Consider the following 20,860-nt stretch of genomic DNA (forward strand, 5'->3'; position numbering starts at 1 on the left):
TTTGACATTTTAATAGCTTACTATTCATGTTAATTGACTGACCTATTTTATTGCCTCATATTGTCTTGAGATGTTTAATACAAATATGGAGAACATTACAATAGCAAAACATCTTCCTAAATGCAAACTAGAGTTTGCCTGTTCGGAACCCTCCAACACAGAAGGTTTTTAACAATTCACCTGCTTCATCCACAATGTTTGCTATTTCCTATCACCTTGCAATTCTTTACCATTTCCCTTTGCTGTTATTTTTTTCAGGGAACTCAGGGTTCAACTTTCTGGTGCAGGATTTCTGTTGGCAGAAACCAGGCACTTATACTTCCATTTTGAGTCACGCATTACCCCTATATACTTACGCCTGTTAAATTACAGTTGTGCTGTTCAAAGTTCATTGTTACATATTAACATTATATATAGTAAAGAACAACAATAAATAAATTACATTTATATAACATAGACTGGCCACTTATAGGACATACAGTAAGGAGGGGTTTGGAGAGGGCACTTAGGATTCTACAAGTTGGTTCCATTGATTATATCCTTGTACTATGTGTGCAGTAGTGTCAATATGGTCTGTTTCAGTGAGGTCTTGTCATCATCGCATAAGAAGAAAAGTTCATCAGGACTTCTAGCACCTTAGTCAAAGCCAAGATTTGGGTCCAGAGTGAGTCTGATGGAGCATTTATAAGTAAAAGTCTGCATCAAAATATATGAAAACCTGCATGTAACATGCCCAGTACAACCAAAGACATAATACATCTAATACATCTGCAATGTACTTTGTTCCATTTGTTTATTCTTGTAGACCTTGAAATCAGAATAATTTTTATAAAGTTATAGAGACACCAGAGAACTCTATCGATTAAATACATTATACGTTTTCATGCACATGCACACACTCACATGCGCACATACATACTGTATGGACACCTCTGTAGTATAACAATGAAAAGATAATTTTTTTATAAAAGATGAAATTAATATTTTAGTAAAAATCACCTTCAAAGGAGCATGCATTTCAGAATCCATCCCATGACTGCCACGTTTTGTGTTAACACGCTTCCTTCGTTTTCTAAGGACCACATAAATCTGGACATACACAAGAAGTGTGATAATAAAAGGAACATAGAATGAAACAATAGAGGAGTACACCACAAAGGCAGGGTTTGCAATTACACACAGGGAATCATCTCTTGTTGCTGGAAAATAAAAAAGAGAGAAAGAGATAGAATCAATTTCATACACATTTCAAATATTGTTTTTCTTATTTCTTTTTTTGTTTGATAGTTTGGAATTTCCATATTACTCAACGAATTTAAAATTTTGAAGTAAAAATTAGCAAATTCGTTAAAAATCTGAAATCTCTCATTCATGTAAGTATACAGATCCTTAATTCAGTACTTTGTAGAATCCCTTTAACAGCAATTACAGCTTTGATTCTTCTTGTTTATACCTCTACAAGCTTTATGCACCTGGATTTGGGCATTTTTATCCCATTCTTCCTGGCAGATGTTACCAAGCTTCATTAGACAGATTGAGAAGTGTCAGTAAACTGCTATCTATAGGTCTTCCCAGACATTTTCTATGAGTTTAAATCTGGGCTTTGGCTGAACCACTCAAAGCCAGTCTGACATTTGTCCTGAAGCCACTCCAGCATTGTCTTGGCTGTATGCTTCCAGTTATTGTCGTACTGAAAGGTGAAATCTCAGCCCATTCTGGAGCAGGTTTTTTTTTTCATGCACCAGTCAGCATTTGGTTGTATTCATCCTTCCCTCAATTCTGACCAGTTTCCTTTCCTCTGCTGCTTTGAAGAACCCTGCTGCCACCACCATGCTTTATCTGGATGGTATTAGGCAAATGATTAGCAGTGCCTTGTCATTGTCATAAACAGGGCTTAGAGTTCTGACAAAAGAGCTCAGTTTTCATCTTATTAGACCACAGAATTTGTTTCCTCATGATTTTAGACTCCTTTAAATACTATTTGACAATATTCATTTGGGCTGCCAGAAACTCAAGAATTCTTTCTGTCTAGCCACTCTACCCCAAACACCTTATTGAGATAGTGGACTTCTGCAGCTCTCCTAGAGAGACAGTTGAGTTTTTGGTCACTACCTTGACCAAGGTCCTTCTTGCACGTTTACTCAGTTTAACCGAACAGCCAGCTCTAGGAAGAGTCTTGGTGGTTCTAAACCTCTTCCATTTCGCAATTAGTGTGGTCACTGTACTCCTGGGAATACACAACGCTTTCAAAATAGTTTAATCCCCTTGCTATGATCTATGCCTCACCACAATGTGATAGTGGAGGTCTATAGAGGATTCTAGGACTTAATGGCTTGGTTTTTGTCCTGACATGCAGTGTGAATGTAATACCTTATATACACAGGTTGGTGCCTTTCTAAACAATGTCCAATAAATTCAGTTTGCCACAGAAAGACTCCAATCAAAGTTTAGACATATTTCAATGATAATTAAATCAAACAGGATGCATCTGACCACAATTTGAATTACCACAGCAAAGAGTCTGAATACTTATAGAAATGAGAGGTTTCAGTTTTCAGTTTTTACTAAATTTGAAAACCTTTCTGAAAACATGCTTTAACTTGTTTAATTATGGGTTACTAAGTGTAGATTGATGTGCAAAAATGACAGATGTATCCATTTAAAATTAAATCTGCAACATAATAAGGTGTGTAAAAACTGAAGTGGTCTGAATACATTTTTTAATCCACTGTATGCTGTATATATACGTTTGAATACACTACGTTTAATTACAATTAAATTACAATTACAATTAATACACTACATTTAAATGACTCTATAGAATGGTGAAACAAAGACTGTGTTTCAATTTGGAGAGATATCAAACTGTAAGATTCATTTACTGAGAAGAAAAATGCATTCAAATTTAAAAAATATTTTAAGGAAAGCATTGTATTCTGGAAATATAAGAAACAGTAATACCCAAATTTACGTAATAATCTAAAATTAATATCATCAAAGAAGTAAATATTTCAAAGGAATAAGTAAGTTTGTATGTAAAACATTATTGAGTCAACCAGATAGAAGATCAAACATTACACCCGATCAGTGTGTAATCACTTTTTTTTTAATAAATGCTATCCATTACTTTAGAATAGGTCAGTTAGGCTTCATAATCAGAGATTTAATAAGTGATAACAATGCTCCTGCACGTTACCATCAATATATTTGATTGCCACAAAATGCACATCCTGAATTGTTATTCGGTGTATGCATCATAAAAATTTTTGTGGTGCAAATGAATGTCATATTGGAAACATCTTACACAACAACAATACAGTTCAGAGTTTTGGTTAAGATAAGTTAGGTTAGGTAGACTTTATTATCCCAGAAGGAAATATGTTTGCAGCAGGAATGTATAAAAACAGAATACATTGTTAGATAAACAAAGACACAACATTTGACAACCAATGTTATTGCATATACAGACATTCAAGGTAAATACAAAGAAGAATAATTACTTTCAACAGTACACAGAATAATGATGCATAATTTAACATGTGGCAGCATCCCTACAAGTAACAGCATTGAAAAAGCTTATATTACTAGGAATAAAGGAGTTCTTAAATCTGTTGCTTTTTCCCTTTGGAAACCTAAATCTGCAGCCTGATGGCAAAAGCTAGAATTTAGAGCAAAGAGGATGGCTGCTGTCTGACAGAATTGAGTTGGCTTGCTTTCTAGCCTGTTTGCAATACATTTCAGTGGTAGAGATTTGCTGTGAACCAATAATTCTACTGCAAATTTTTATAATGTTGTTAAAATGATTTATATTCTTATTCTTGAGGTTGCCAAACCAACAGATAAAAGCAAATGTAACAATAGATTCAATAAAGGATAATAAAGTGTCACTATGATTTTGCCCACTTTAAAATAGTTCGGTTTCCTAAATAAGAAAAGTAATGTTAGACAAATTGCTTTCTATTTACAAACCAAAACATACTGTATGCTAAAAGGACAATTCAAAACAGATGGAGAACAAGATGCATTGTCTAAATGAATAACAATCAGAACCGAAAACAACTTATTTTGATACTGCATTTCTATTCTATGGTTTGCTAGTTTGCAAGCTATTTTAATATTTCTATTCTATGGTTTGCTATCAATGGGCATTGCCTTACTTTTACTTTTATTGCAAAATTATACTGTACAGTTAGCACATATAGCCACCTCAAACTCTTTTTCAAGCTGTGAGTGAAAAACAGAAATGTTTAATAAGTGCTGGGCAACAAAACACTGAAAATATGAGGCCAATTACCTTAGTTGTAGCTTTGTTACATCTTTAGAGAGTAAGACAACACTCTTCTGTCTATTGCGCACTTTGAGCTGAAGAACTATCAAATGAATTTATGGAATAAAGAATGCCTTTAAATGTCTTTGCAGAATAAACATGAGGATTATCCTTTTTTCTTTTTTTTTTTGAGCCTAAGGCAAAGAAACTTGTTATTTTACAGATGAATATCACACTTGATAAGAGACTGGTTAACATTTTATGCTCACAAAACTTCTCAAGGGAAATATCCACATTCAGTATGGGAATCTTCAGTTCAGCTAAGTTCAGGTGATTTTATTTTTTGTTTTGTCCACTTTCGATTAACCCTTGTCTTCCACTTGAGTTCCTAGAGACATGAGACCCCTTTTTATTTGATATAAAAACATAATTTGTATTATTTTATCAGCATGGTAATGCATTTTTCTTAATTTTTTCATAACATTAGTTTATTTTGATGCTATATTCCTTTAAAGAAAATTATGTGTAAGCTTTACTTAGGATCTCTGAGACCCCACAGTAATAAAATACAATAAAGTTTACGCCTTTCATCTGCGGTTGATGTTAACGACACCATTGGCTCATTACTACTCCTCCCAAATAAAAGTGTGCATGCACATCTGCACATGTATACATATAAATGTGCATGCACATATATATAAATCTTTGCAATACCCACCTTCTGTATCTCACATACTTGGAGTCAGAAACACTTGCTACAAGGGATGTAAGTGTTACTTTTTGAAATCAAGTTTTCACGGGGGTTCATTTGAAGGTCTCCATGGGAAACAACGGTATGTGTCTTTCTCATGTGCTCTTTTTCAAACTCCACAATGCCAGCTCCTTGGACCCAGTTATAGTTTGCAGATCAAAGGTTTGTTACAGGTGCATACAAAGGGAAGTGGATAGCCTTTTAAGTCATTTCCTCTGAGTGATTTGTTTGGGGTTAGCCCCACATTCATCTCCCAATCACTTGGGGAATTGTGTTTCTCAGTTAACCAGAGACAATAACCTTGCTTCCAAAAGTGGAAAATTGAGAGATTTAAATCTAGAAATACAAATAAACTTATTCCAGATCCAATCAAATATGCTATTGGCCATGGCACTAACATAAATTCAGCTACTGAGCTGTACATCACACCTGATGTAGAAAGAATTATTCTTGAGATGTCAAAATTACAGGAGTGGCGGGCAGATTGTAAAAAGTGGAGAGATGTAGATGTGATCTTTCTGCACAACTTTTCTGGTTTGCTAAAATAGCAGGAGTGTACAGGTCACAAGTTAAAGCAAGAAGGAGTCTTGGTATTACTTTAGATTAGGTATTGTAAAAATGCATCTATTTTGTACTCATTTACTAGAATGTAACAGAACCTTAACAAAGGTTTCATTTGGTCTTCATAACACTTATTAAACAACAGCAGATGGGTTATTCATCTCTGTGAAGTTTGGCATTTTGACATGATGGTAAAATCACTAGTTAATATGAAGATTTTACAGGTCATTTTCTAAATATGTAATATCAAGAGAAATGTGTCTCACTTAAGCCACCTCAGACCACTCCAAAATGAAGTTTTGTTAGTAGGTCACATTGCAGAGATAAATATATACTTTACTGATGCTTTGCAAGTGCTATGAAGACCCAAAGATGTGTATATGAATATCTTGTTACATTATAGTAAATGAGTAATAGTAATAACCACAGTCTTTAAAATGCTGGGGCTGTTTTCCCTGTCACAATGTCTCTTGAGTCTTTCTATATATGTATAGAAATACAGGCAAATTGTGATACAAAAAAACAAAAAATCTATACATGAAAAACTCCAAGCAGTTCACCTGAAAAAAAACAGTGTATGACATCTATTTTGGACGTGACTGATGGTCTAGGTGGTCATAATGAGCTATGCTTAACGTACTAAGTGTGAGATGCGTAAAAGAAAGTTCACAATGTTAGGAATAATAACAAAGAATGTCCCTGTTCTACAGTTCCAAGTACAACAAAAATGACCTCTTGATGAACATAGTGAGTGAAGATACAGTTGTGAGTAAGAGAGAACAGAAAACCTGAAATTGTTTTAAGCTACTAAGCCTTTAATCAAGGGTGTTGTACAAGTAAAAAGTTTGGATTAAGTCACTGCTACATATGCCACAGATACTGACTAAAACTGGAGATAGCAATTGGCTATTTTTTTAACATAAGTGATGTTACCATTTGGAATGTTTTGGAATTGTCATAAGAATTTTTGTGGAGCAGGTGAATTTCCCAAATACAGAGGAGGGGGTGCTTTCCCATATCTCAACAAGCAACATCAAGTAAGAGGAAGATTCAAAATCAGCTCAAAACCCCAAACATTCCAGCAGCAGCTAGAAAACAATTACAGAAAGATGCTAGTTCTGAACAAAAACTAATGATTGCAAGACTCTCATAGCCTGTATGAAATGACGCAAATACTGTTTAACTGGCTATAAAAATATTCACCCCCCTTGAAACCTTTCACATTTTATCACAAAGTACTGGCGGCCGAAGGAAAAGTGTCACAGATGGGGGTGATAGACATGGTGTGTGTTTATAGAGGTGGACTGCAGAGGCTTTACAACCTTGTCTCTGTGTAAGGCCTACAGTCTTCTAGGCATCACAGATATGTGCAAGAGTAAAGCCATCAGAACTATCATAGTGGTAGCAGAAAAAGTATCTAGATGGTTGTGGATCAAGGGGAGTGACCCATGATCACTTGCTACTTAGGCAGTAGCCAGGATCTAATCACTCCTGGTTGGGTCACCTGGGCTAGGGTGTCTGATGTTGAAACACCTAATGAGCCCAGGTTACATCACTGATGAAGTGTATCAGTAGATGTACAGTATGTTGTAACCAACAGTGATGTAATTTCTTTGCCATCTTGTGTAACTGTTTTTTAAGGGCACCCTATTATGGAGCCTGGGACACTGTGTGTTGCATGTGATTTGCATGCTATATGAGATACTGTATAATGTTATGATAGTCACACTATAAAAGATGGCTATGCTCATTTATCATGTCTGAACTTTATAAAAATAAATGAATGATTAGGGAGAGACCTATGCTCTAGCAAATAAACCTGATAGGAATTCCTTTCAGTTTGATAAGGTTTTGCTCTTGACTTTAGCTTTATCCCCGTTGAATCTTGGTGAACAATTTAACATGTTCTGTTTATTATTTATTTGTTGAAAGTGATAAATTTAAAATTAAATGAAAAAGTCATTTGGGAAATGGCTTATAGTGTCAACTTAATTTGTGTATTCTTTATTTCTGTAGCTTTTCAACAAGCAAAATCTCTATGCTGCTTATAAAGTTTCGGTTTGCTTGTTCACTTGGCCCTAAGATGTTAACAACTTCTAAAAGCAGTCTGTTAAGTCTGAGGGGAGCTTTGACTTATCATTTGATACTGTATATATTGATTTTAGCTTTTCTACCTTCTTTTGCCATATGTTGTATTATTCCCAGTGGTTTACTTGAAAGGTCAGTTTTGTTACGTTTCTTTATGGTTACTATTCAAACCACTAGCACTTTCAACATTTCATTATGCACAGTTTTATTGCATATCAACATACTACATATGTATACATATGGAGGAGGAGTATAGGGACCTAATCAATGACTTTGTTAAATGGTGTGACTCAAACCACCTACACCTGAACACCAGCAAAACCAAAGAGCTGGTGGTGGATTTTAGGAGGCCCAGACCCCTCATAGACCCAGTGATCATCAAAGGTGACTGTGTGCAGATGGTGCAGACCTATAAATATCTGGGAGTGCAGCTGGATGATAAATTAGACTGGACTGCCAATACTGATGCGCTGTGCAAGAAAGGACAGAGCCGGTTATACTACCTTAGAAGGCTGGCGTCCTTCAACATCTGCAATAAGATGCTGCAGATGTTCTATCAGACAGTTGTGGCGAGCACCCTCTTCTACGCAGTGGTGTGCTGGGGAGGCAGCATTAAGAGGAAAGACGCCTCACGTCTGGACAAACTGGTGAGGAAGGCAAGCTCTATTGTTGGCATGGAGCTGGACAGTTTAACATCTGTGGCAGAGCGAAGGGCGCTCAGCAGGCTCCTATCAATTAAAGAGAATCCACTGCATCCACTTAATAGTATCATCTCCAGACAGAAGAGCAGCTTCAGCGACAGACTGCTGTCACTGTCCTGCTCCACTGACAGATTGAGGAGATCGTTTCTCCCCCAAACTATGCGACTCTTTAATTCCACCCAGAGGGGTAAACGTTAACATTCAACATTATACATAGTTATTGTCTGTTTTTCTGTTTTTCACCTGCATTGTTATCATTCTTTAATTTAATATTATTTATTGTATCAGTATGCTGCTGCTGAAGAATGTGAATTTCCCATTGGGATTAATAAAGTATCTATCTATCTATCTATCTATCTATCTATCTATCTATCTATCTATCTATCTATCTATCTATCTATCTATCTATCTATCTATCTATCTATCTATCTATCTACATTCATTGTTAAAAAATGTTCTCTTAATATTTGGTATTAAAGCTAATCACATTAAAATACAAGGTAATTTTAAGTAGAATTTCCTTTTTGCTAAGGTTAACAAAGAGGCTTGTGGTAAGGCAATTAAACCAGTCAATAAATAAAGGAATTTTATGTTGTAAACCAATCAGTCATTCTTTGTTCTAATAAAAGAGCATGTAGGAGGTTTTCCTTTAAAATGAGACATGATAGAGGCTATTGTTGGCTCTAGCACTTTTTCTTATTATTTCAACAAGCTGCCACCATAAAGTAAATTAGAAAAATATACAATTCATTATGGACTCCATAATGCTTTGTAAGAATTTTTTATCAGGAAACACTATATACACTATCTACGTTTTATCTTAGATTCCAATTAAAAACAAAAATGCATTGTTGTTACAGCTTTATTGTTAATATGGTAAAAGCAAATAATATATTAACAGGGAAATATACTTTTGGCACTATAAATAAAATGCATTATTATTATTTTATGTGTCTCTGTTGATTTTTTTAAGCTGCATTACATGTCAGTAAGGTATGCAACAGAAAGACGAAAACTTAATTTCAAAGTTATCACACAAAACAGTTCAAATTTCAAAGTGGAAGCAATAGTTCAATATGCTCAGCTACTGTAATTAAGAATTACATTAATACATTGTGGATTCACACTAATGTGAATTTGTTTGTTTCTAAGTAAAATTAAATATTCTTTTGTCATTGTTTTACAGTCCATTGGTTAGGACTTTTCCAGCTAAGCAAGAAGAAACAGCATACCATAAGTGCAGTGCTTGATCTCGACAAATCATATGTTGAGTAGTAATGTGCCAACAGTTATTAACCCAAACAGTACTTCATGTGGACTGCAGATTATTGTGATTCCAAGGATGTCTAATAAATAAGCAAAAAATGTATAGCATATAGCCAGTAGAAACTACCTGTGTCTTTACCGGACCTAGAATATATAACTTCCACAGTAGTATTGAGGAAAAGTTAGAAAACTACGAAAATGGTGTGTTGATTGGAGCCAGAAATTATTTTTGAAGCAACCAAGAGAATATTTTTTGTGTATCAAGACCATTATTTACTAATTTAAGTGTGAATAAGTCTTAAATGTGTTTCCTGTTGAAATAAGCATTCATAAGCTGAAGGTAAATAACACCTTAATTTGTGGCTCAGTCCTTCAACATTCAGGTTAGTAAAGTTAAGTTAGCTTCCTGGGATACCTGATCTTATATTCCAAAAGGCAATGTTTCTTGGTCTCATTACAGGGTGTCATAGAAATAATCCCACTTGTATGTTCCAAAAGAAGGGATTTGGTGCCTCACTAAGAACCACTCTGTGCTCCTCAGACCTAATATTAGAGGTGATTTAAACCTCAATTCATGGAAGAGAAGAAACCATTTTTCTTTTATATAGATCTGCTAACCGGCAAGGTTTCAAAAACAAAAATATCTTTAAAGTGATAAAGAAGAAGTATTAACCACTCAGAATCTAGTCCTTTTCATTATCTACCCATTCTACTTTCACAAATGAGACTAAAATTCAGTAACATAGTGCCTGCTAGCATACCCCACAGCAGGTGCTGTATCAAGAGCCAAGTGGAACGTATTTCCTGATAATCTCTAATAATGTTCTATTACATAAATACTGTTATATGAGTTCATATTTTGTTGATTGTTTCTCTAAAACAGGTAATAATAATAATAATAATAATAATAATAATAATAATAATAATAATAATAATAATAATAAACACAATTCAGAAACAAAGGTATAACTACTGGTTGCCTAGCTTTTAAAATAAGAATGGAAAGGAATGTATTACCTGATAATCTCTAATAATGTTCTACTAGATAAATACAGCTACTGTCAAATGAGTTCCTATTCTGTTTTCTGTTTCTCTAAAACACGTATCCTGATATACTTGAACTCCCCTACTAAGGGCAGGTATTCCAGCCTCAGATGGGATAAGCAAACCACTATTTCTCAAGAGAGAACTATGACCTCACACTTAGTGGTGCTGATCCTCACCCCAGCCAGACTTTGATGGGATGGGACAAACGAAACTGGGCTGTTATTGTCACCCCTTTTTTGACTGGGGATGCCTTACTTGCCATACGGAATGTGCCTAGCAATAAACTCGGCAATTATGATTTCTTGAAGCGGCAGGTTGTTTTATGTAAAACTACAAGCTTTTTGTCTAAAGGTTTTGCGCTTCATGATTGGAAACTGAACATGGACGGTCCCATTCATGTGCAAATACAAGATTTGATTCATTAAGTTCATTGCTGGTTTGAAGAAAACGAGATAGATAGATAGATAGATAGATAGATAGATAGATAGATAGATAGATAGATAGATAGATAGATAGATAGATAGATAGATAGATAGATAGATAGATAGATAGATAGATAGATAGATAGATAGATAGATAGATAGATAGATAGATAGATAGATACTTTATTAATCCCAATGGGATGGAGCGCATTGTGGAAAAGGTTGTCATGAATATACTGCTGGCAGGGATACCTGCAGAGTTCTCTGAGATGAATTTCTTCGTCATGATGTAGAGTCGTTGGCGATCATTGCCAAATGTTTGGAGGGTTCTCTAACTGCTTGGAGAAAAAGAGGTGGATTGTTGCTCCTTATCCTGTTTTTCGGCCTCCGAGGGATCGTCCAGGGAATGCTCGTTGCTTTGAACGGAGGTTAGAGCATCAACGAGCTGTAAAACTTGAAAATCGGGTTTCTTCAGGAAGGCCTCCAGGGGATCCAGTTGTTGATGTAGTGCCCACATCTGGGGAGGCAAGAGGCTGTGGACATCGCCGTGGCCCTAGCTGATCAGCAGGAGGAACGCCCTTTTCCCTAGACTCATGACTGAATGTCGGGCACCAGTCATCAAGCCCCCTGTCAATCTTAGCAGGTGGAAAGAAGAAGAACTGGTGGCTTTCGGGGTAGATCTCAGGAAAGAAGAGGAACTGGTGGCTGTCAGGAAAGATCTCGGGGAAGATCTCGAGCCCTGATTCGATATTCAACCCGATCTCTTCAGCAAGACTGAGGGAGACACCCCCAATTTCTTAGAGCTGCTGGCTGGCCCATCTACAACTTCTCAGTTCGCAAATGCCTTCGAACACAAACCGAGCACTGGCAAGCAGATGGATTTTGTGCACTTGCAGCATGCCGATATCTCATTAGAATATGCATTTAAACAGGTTTTCTCTGCTAGTGACTCCTATTACCAAGAGCGTGCAACCGGGGGCTTGAAAACCCTGCACTTTCTTGAGAAAATGGCTGCCTTTTTTGAGTGATATCAGATCATTTAATGGGGGAATTTATTAACAGTTAGTTGTACCTGAAGTACATAGGGACATTCTTTTGCAGTTAGCTCACTCTCACATCTTAGGTGGGCACCTGGGGGCTGATAAGACTAGAGAATGTTTATCAAAATGATTTTATTGGCTGAACATCGTGATTCTGTACTTCATGTCCTGATTGCCAGATCATCTCTGCTTTTTTTTTTTCCGCTCTTTATTTCGCCTTATACAATTTCTTGTATTAGGAATTTCTTAGTTTTCACATACCAGTTGGGGTCAGAGCACAGGGTCAGCCATTGTACAGCGCCCCTGGAGCAATTACAGGTTAAGGGTCTTGCTCAAGGGCCCAGCAGAGTAGGATCTCTTTTGGCAATGACGGGGATTCGAACTGGCAACCTTCTGGATACCAGCACAGCTCTTTAGCCTCAGAGGCACCACTCCGCTTTGCTTATAGACCTCCTCGGGCTCCCCTTTCTCCTATGCCTATTTTGGAAGTCCCCTTTCAACGAGTGGGATTAGATATTGTAGGCCCTCTACCTAAGACTAAAAATGGCTATCAATATATGCTTGTGTTGGTCGAATATGCAATGTGATATCTGTAAGTGGCTGCTTTGAAAAAAGCCAATTCCTCCACTGTAACCAAAGCTTTGTGTGAGATTTTTACTCGTATTGGCATCCCTAGAGAAATCTTAACTGACCAGGGCACACTTTTTACTTCTTGGGTGATGAAACAATTGTGTGACAGCTTTGCTATTAAGAAATTGAGTACCACTGTTTATCATCTGCAGACAACGTAGTATTGAAATCGTCAGAACTACTCTGGGCATCTCTCTCCTAGGAGGATTCGTGTTGCTGACGTGCTCGCATCGTTTGTGCATTAGCAGCTAAGCAACTGTCTTTCTTCGGAGGTTTCCTTTTGCCAGTGTGCTGGCCTCGCTTGCGTATCCTCGGAGCCGTTACCCCGACTCTACCTCTCACTTCTGGGCCGGACAGATACACACACATCCACGCGTAGACATTTATATATATAAGATATATATATGGCTGTTGGAATCACAAAGACAGAATGAGTCCTAAAAATAGTTGGGATGCCAACTCGGCCAACTCTATTTAATTTCAAAAGCAACAAGGGTGCAGTGGTGCTCAAACATAAAGAATGGTCGTTCCAAGTGTCAACTGGATGATAACATGCATACAAGACCGCAAGATCAGCCCCCACCCTACCCGGAGGTGGTGTGGGGTTAGGGCTGATTTCACCCTACAGTATTTTAGTTGACCAATGAGAAACATGCGTACCAAGTTTCATGAAAATCGCTCCAGCCGTTTGGACGTGATGCTGGAACATACATACATACATACACACATGGGCTTTTATATATATAGATTCCTTACTTATTAACCTCCTTGGCATTAACTCAGAGCGTGACTTGGACTCAGAATTCATTGCAATTATAGTTATACACGATTCAGGCTCAATCGTGCAGGTCAGGTACTGACATTGTACTCTGTTGTGTGTATGCAACAAGAAAAAATATAACAAAAGTGTGCAAAGAAATACGCTTCTACTGTCCTGATTGCAGCATCTGCGTAGCTGTATGTTGGTGACTGCATCAAAAGGTTTCACACAAATGACATGTACTAAATTTGCACAAGAACACCAGTAGACACTGGACATACCTTTTCTACTATGTTTATATTGACGTTTTCATATTTTCATGCTTCTGTTACACGCAATAACATTTTTTCTTGTTAAAAAAAAAAACATTTTGGTTAATTTTTCCTGGGGTAAGGATAATGCTAAAGAGGTTAAAAGAATTGCCTAATTTGTTGTAGTTTTTCATGCTAGTTTTGAGCAAACTGACTTTGAGAAAGGCACAATCCAGAGGTTTCAAGCTAAAGCTCACATTTAACTAGCAATACTTACTGATCATTGTACTGGAGGGTGGTAATGTATTGCAGTATTTTACTTTACTTTACTTTTTTACTTTTTATTTTACAGTATTTTCCTTTTACTTTACTTTTACTTAATGGTAGCATTAAAATTCAAATTGACAATATAACAATCAGTGCTCTTTAAGATACTTCATGTTGTCCCCTCAGGTTCATAGGGCAAGATACATTAACTTGTTTTGAGGTCATTTTTATAGGTTGAGAAGCCATCCAGTTTCAATAGAGAAAGTAGAATAAAGAGCAACTGTGTGAATCTGTGCCTTAATTATAAAGTAATTTAAAAATCTTATTTTTTGTGTCAGAGGCAAAAATAATAATAAGAAAAAGGGCAAATTCTATAATAATGATTAGATTATCTTAAATTATTTTATTTTACCTTTAAAAACTTACATTAAATCAATTAGACTCTGAAAGACTTAACTGGATATACATTGTGGTGGACAGCTGGGGCCCTTGCTTAGCCGGGACACCTCCATGCTGGGAGGACAGGGGAGCCAGCTTATCCAGAGCGCTAGCCCCCCTGGGTTGCAGCAGCGCCTAGGACTCCTGCAGGGCTTCATGGGAGTTGAAGTTTGGTGCAGCCCTGTTGGGATCCATGAGCACTGCCAGCTGCGGCTGAGCTCTACAGAGCAGCTTTTCCACCACACCCAGAAGTGCTGCCGGAAATAGGTCATCAAGCACCTGGAGCACTTCTGGGTGCATTATAAAAGGAGCCCGCAGCCACTACTCCAGGAGCCAGAGTTGGGAGGAGGAGGACGACGATGCTTGCCGAGGGAGAGTGAAGGTGAAAGATAAAGAGAAGAAAAAGAATGAAGAGGAAAAAGTAAAAGAAGTGTATTGTGCTTTGGGACTGTGTGTTATACTTGTGGGGAACGGGGAAGGTGTTTCCCACAAGGGAAAAGAAAAGTAAATCACATGTGCTGTTATAACTGTGTCCTATGCCTGTCTGTGACAGGGTTGGCCTTTACAAGATATATTCACATATTGTAAATATTGGCATATTGTGAGCTTTTCTCTCATAGTTGCATGCTCCAAAAATCCACATATTGTTTATTAGTGACTCTAAACTAGTCAAGTATAAGAATGCGAAGGTGTATGCTTGATTGTGCCGTATGTTTTAATGCCAGTACAGCCAAGTTTCATCACTGCCTTATTACTCTATAATCCTATACAGAAAAGTCAGTTCAGAGGGTGGATGGATGAATGGATGGATGGCATATTTAGAAATCTGTTTGGCACTCTGACCCATCCCAGCAATTTTAGGAATATTAAAACTCTAATTTAAATTATTTTAAATTAGCTCTACAAAGTGTGCAATTCTGCAAATTTAGTCAAAAGTTAACAGCTATATTCTCTTTATTCTAAACATGCCAAGGTACAGTAAATGCAAGAAATGAAAAAGGCCTAATCTATGCCTAAAAATAGATTCATATTTATGAGAATCAAAATCTGAAATGACTATCACCCTGTGACTCATAAGTGCAAAGTGCTTACTCTCTTGAAAACTGTCTAGTAAGAATAAAACATTTAGAAATGGCACTGCTTGTATGCCATAAATAGGCAAAACCTACATTAAAACAGAAAAATCAGACATTAAAAAACTACTTGTACACAAATTATTTTTACATAGAGAGTGCCTCTTGTTTTTACTAACATTGTAATTTCAACGTTCTGAGGAGAATCAATCAATAACAAAAAAATGAATGCAGGAAAATCTTTGAAGGATGAAGTTACTGCTAAGCCCATAAGATGCGGATGAATTCTACAAACCCAAAAAATAATCTCAAGTCACTGAGAGAGAAACAATCATTTTTAAGCAGGTACACTTACACACTCATCCACATAGGGACAATTTAGAGTTACTGATTAAAGGAGAAAAGCTCCACGCAGACAACTAATGGGTGATAAATTCAAATATAGGAATAAGGAGGCAGCAGTGCTAACCCCAGCCCAGTGTGCCATAGGTAGACAATAAAAAAAATAATTTAAGGACTCAATGTGAATAAATATTTAAATTACCTCAAATCCGATGTCACTTATCTAGTTCCATTAGGCTAATCATTTGCTTACAACTGGAAACTGTACATGGCAAAATTTACGAGTATATGGCATGTATCACCACAAATAAACAATTCAGAATCATTAAGCAATGTATCATGACCCTTCTTAGAGTAAGGTATCAAAAGAAAATGATGAAGCCTACATAAAAATAAGAACAAAATGAGGACAGAAAAGCAGGCACTCCTGCTCAGGTACACAAGCACTATTACCTTGAGACAAATAATAATGATGTAAACTAGGAATAGTTTAAAAAAAAATAGTTCTTGTTTATGATAAATGAGTTTGAATGTCCTAGAATCCTGAATTTCCACATTTTACTAAAGACCTGTGGATAAATTCAATCAATTTCTTTCACTAATATTTATTATTAGTGAATAATAAATAAAAAAGTGAGGGCACCGTTCACAATCCATGTCATTACTTTGAATGTAGGTGCATATTATTACCTGTGTTGTTTAAACCAAACAAGAGAGGGCAAGATATAGCAAAAGACAGGACCCAGACCACAGAGATCATCACAGTCACTCTTCTTTTAGAGCTGTATCTTGTGTTGTATAGCATTGGCATTGCAACTGCTGTATACCTATGGGGAAAAAAATAGGTTAATAGTGCCCAGAGCTTAAAGTGAACAAATAAATGTATGTACTGTTTTAAAACCATATGTCAAGTTTCAGAACTGCATACTTTATCCAAAATTTAAATGAATGCAAGAAATGTAAAACATTTTTCCACTTCCTAATAAATCTTGTAATAAGTTGCTTTATTATTCAGTATCCTCCTACTACAGGAAGTCCAAAACAAATATGGTCCAAAAGTATACAATTAATATGTATGCTCAGAATCATAGCTCCATTTTTTTGGTTGCAGAATGTGCAATCTTTAGTTACATTTTATTCAGCATAAATGAAATGAATATGACATAACAGTCTTAAGCCATTTCAATCCAATTTGGGGTTGTGCAGTGCCAAAGAACTATCCTGCAAGACTCAGGGACAGGGCAGGAACTAATCCTGGATGGGGCTACACTGCCTCACAAGGTCCATTCAGGCATACTTCTACAGTTGCATCGGGCCAGTTTAGAATCACTAGTTCACCGAATACATGGAGCAGTGTTTCCCAACCTTTATTCTGTGGTGGCACACTTTTTGTAACATCTTCAAAACATCTCAAGGCACAGCACTGTTCTACTAACCACAAACACATTATATCTCATATACTGTACATTTTCAGCTGTCCAAGGTCAGGACTACTGGATAAGCCAGCAGAAAAGCAGCTCCGAGATCAGAATTCACAGACACGCCATTTATTAAGTACTTTGGTGGCATCTTCCAGCTGCTTTGTCCCTTTGCGTGACCATCTCTGCATCAGAGGCAACTTGTATGGCTACTATCCACCAGCCCTGTGAGACTCGCTGGCAACCAAATATCTAGGCAGATAACCTCTAGCATCCTGGAGATGTGTCTGAAGGGCTTTATGTGCTGTGTCTGCACAGAGCTAACTGTACACTTAGAAACAAAAGATTTTGTGGTTTTGAGTTCTACCACTAATGCTATCCTGGTCACCAGCAATCACAGGGCTCCTTTTATGCCAGGTTCTCCACATAGTTCTGTCCTCCACTGACAGGTCTCATCGACCAGTTTCTGATCCAGGTACACTACACTATTCTTTCCATGGCACAACTGGGTAGCTTGGCACACTTGATTTTATAGACTTGCTTTGGTTATTCTATATTGGATTTCCTTTTTTGGTTTCTTTAGTATTTACCTGTGTTACCTTTGTTATTTTTGAGCTTTTGGTTTGCTCAAAATGTTCCTTATTTAATAAAATAAATAATTAATAGTTGTAGGGCTAGTGATTTTGACGGTTCTCCTCTTATTTTTTGTGGTTTTGCCTATTTAGGTCTATTGGTGATTGTGTACACCTTGTAGCGCTGAGGCCTTTTTTGGATTTGTTAGAAAAAAAATCTGCAGGACTTGCATTTAGATGACTTTTTATTGTAAAGAAAACATACAAAGGACCAAAACAGGGTTGAAAGTTGCAGCTGTTGGTTGAGCCAATGATGACTATGTGGACAATCACTAACTGTTCACTTAGAAACAAAAGATTTTGTGGTTTTGAGCTCTATCCTGGTCACCTCTGCTGCTTAACTGGTATTATCTGATCATACATTAATATGCTGAAGAGATGCAATCACCCAGCATGGAACTTTTTTGTAACAGACTTGTAAGTGACAGTCTCCTTGAGGAATATCGTTAAGGTAGTAACACTAGCAGAAATGCTTTGAGACACAATCAGGAGAATAGACGCATTCAGGATGCAAAAAAGGTCAATTGGGGAAATACAGCCACATGGTAGCAAAACCAAAATACGAGACAAAAATCAAAGAAGTCAAAGAATCAGAGATAGATTAAAAAACATGAGAGACAAGGAAAATAATTAGCTTTGGAAAGCAAGAAGGATGTTTAGTATCAAAAGAACAATCTTTTAAACCATTGTGAAACTTCTGAACTGTTTTAGATTCTGTGGAGGAATGCTTCTTCATTGCCAAGGCAACCACAGGTTTGCAGCACAGCAGCATAGCACTGCGGAAACAACTACGAGCCAATCGAGATCATGCAATACATGCCTGTGGCCAAAGGGTGATGCAAGGGACATTATAAATGCAGGGAACAGTGTAACTTGGCCACTGACCTAGCCAAGACTTTGCCCGTTTGCCGTGTCTGTGTATAGGAGTGTGCTAGCCCTAACACTACCCTGATGACGGGAGCACACTTTGGCACCGGCCACGAAAAAACAAAATGGCATTATAACACAATACATAAACCTTAATTCAGAGATAAATAAACAGCAGAGATTCAAATTCTGAACCCTGAGATTCAAACCCTTTGTTTTGAAGTTATTCTCAAACTTTGACATTGAGGGGACTGCATCAATGACCTCTGAGACCACAGCCCTAGCACTGGGCCACTTCATCATGGCAATAAAGCCATCAAATGGTGGTGCCTATGAAATGGCATATTGAGAACAATAAAGTTTTAAGGTTACAAAATGTCAATACTTGCAAAACGGAACTAAAAGTGGAAAAGAACCATGTATTTACATTTAATAACTTTAGAAAGCTCAAGAAACATAGAAAAACCATACAAAATAATTACAGCCACATAGACAATACACCAAAAAATCAATGTACAAAAGCAATCTTACAAATAACCTCACAAGATACTAAAATAGCTCATTTATACAAGGTGCCAGAAAGAGCAGCCGAGGAAGTAAACCCCACAACTTGAGCAATTCCAAATTAAACATTCATACTGATTAGTAATTGAGATGTCAGTCATCACTACCAAAATGATTTCTCATTTAAATGGAAACATCACCACCTCTATTTGACTTAATCTGAAATTATTACAGCCCTATGGGACTACACTATAGTAGGTGGCAGCCACATAGAGCAACAAATCAGAGAACTGCAATATCTGAATTCATTGGAGCAATCCAAATCTTAATAACATCCATCTTCTAGCATGAAATTAATCTTTTTCAGCCCGCAACTATCTCAAAAGTCTTCAGAATTTGCTATTACTGACAAAGCATTTGTAGATGATTGCAGATAGAAGTTGATATTTTAACAAATGTAAGTTCATAAAAAGCAGGATGGCATACAAGTAGAAATAACCAAATTACACAAGATGCAAATACAATTAGTAATCAAATCTACTTTTTTTCAAAAATATAGACACCCCATTTTGAAAACTATTGAGAACACTATCAATTGTGTTAACACTGTCATCACTGTTTTTTTAAGGGCCCAGATTAATTTATATTAAAGAATGATGAACTGCAAAAAATGAAATCTAAGCAGGTGAAAAGTTTATAATAGCAATTAAATTTTGTTTTCCTTATTGTAAGATTTATAGACTTATAAAGAAATTTAAAGATTAGTTAGCTTATTTTAAAAAATCAATTGGTTTGGTTTGTCATTATTTTATTTTTTTTTTGCTAAATAACAGTAAAACTACTCCCATTTCAAGTTTGTTGCTTTTTTTCTAGTTTTTACAAATACCTTTTCTACAATACTACAAAGCAATCGATCTACCTGTGCTCCAAGAAAAAGACAAAGTTACTTCTTAATGATATATTGACAATGTTTCAGTATATTTTCAGCCAGGGAGTGCAAGTCTTGGACCCGAAAGAAGAATCCAATTTACTGGAGCCTAAAGTTACTTTTTCAAACATTTACAGCATTATCTGATTTGAAGAGTTGCTCCAGGACAGCTAGTAGTTACATAACAAAGTCTCACACTCAGGCTCCTGGGAAACAAGATGTTAATACAGTTACTAGCTGAACAATTCAGACTACAGAAATGCTCATGGAAGAAGAAACAAACGGGAGCATAACATGTGCATTGTTAAGGTTAGTCTGGAAGGTACTACGAATGAAGTGAGCATAAACTGATAGTTAGGGAGTCATTTCTGGGGGTTCAACAATGTGGGGACTAATAGAAAGCAGGGTGTGATGTCCTCTAATACTGGTATACTGGCAGGTCAATAATACTGCAACTTTGGATACTTTGTTCTGTGAGTGATATTGGTCCAGCTATTGGAGTCGTACAGAATGAAGACCCAAGAGTGGAAAAATGGCTCTAGGTTGGGGTGGAATTACTTCCAAATTTTTTTAAAAAAGAATATATCTCTGGTTCATTTCTGAGTGT

The 20,860-nt window shown here is 36.6% G+C and overlaps 2 protein-coding genes across 2 annotated transcripts in view; one reads left to right on the plus strand and one right to left on the minus strand.

The window, feature by feature from the left end:
- Window positions 1-20,860, plus strand: part of ankk1 (ankyrin repeat and kinase domain containing 1) — a 523,463-nt gene that overhangs the window by 299,827 nt on the left and 202,776 nt on the right. The window lies entirely within an intron of this gene.
- The window catches only part of LOC114657256 (D(2) dopamine receptor B-like), a 347,132-nt gene that overhangs the window by 14,439 nt on the left and 311,833 nt on the right, over window positions 1-20,860 (minus strand). The window contains exons 4-5 of the mRNA XM_051931881.1: window positions 16,595-16,731; window positions 1,000-1,199 (exon numbers count right to left, since the gene is read on the minus strand). Of these exons, the coding sequence (XP_051787841.1) occupies window positions 1,000-1,199; window positions 16,595-16,731 (337 nt within the window). The remainder of the gene's footprint in view (window positions 1-999; window positions 1,200-16,594; window positions 16,732-20,860) is intronic.

Source organism: Erpetoichthys calabaricus, chromosome 9 (genome assembly GCF_900747795.2).
Source record: "Erpetoichthys calabaricus chromosome 9, fErpCal1.3, whole genome shotgun sequence".
Lineage (NCBI taxonomy): Eukaryota > Metazoa > Chordata > Cladistia > Polypteriformes > Polypteridae > Erpetoichthys > Erpetoichthys calabaricus.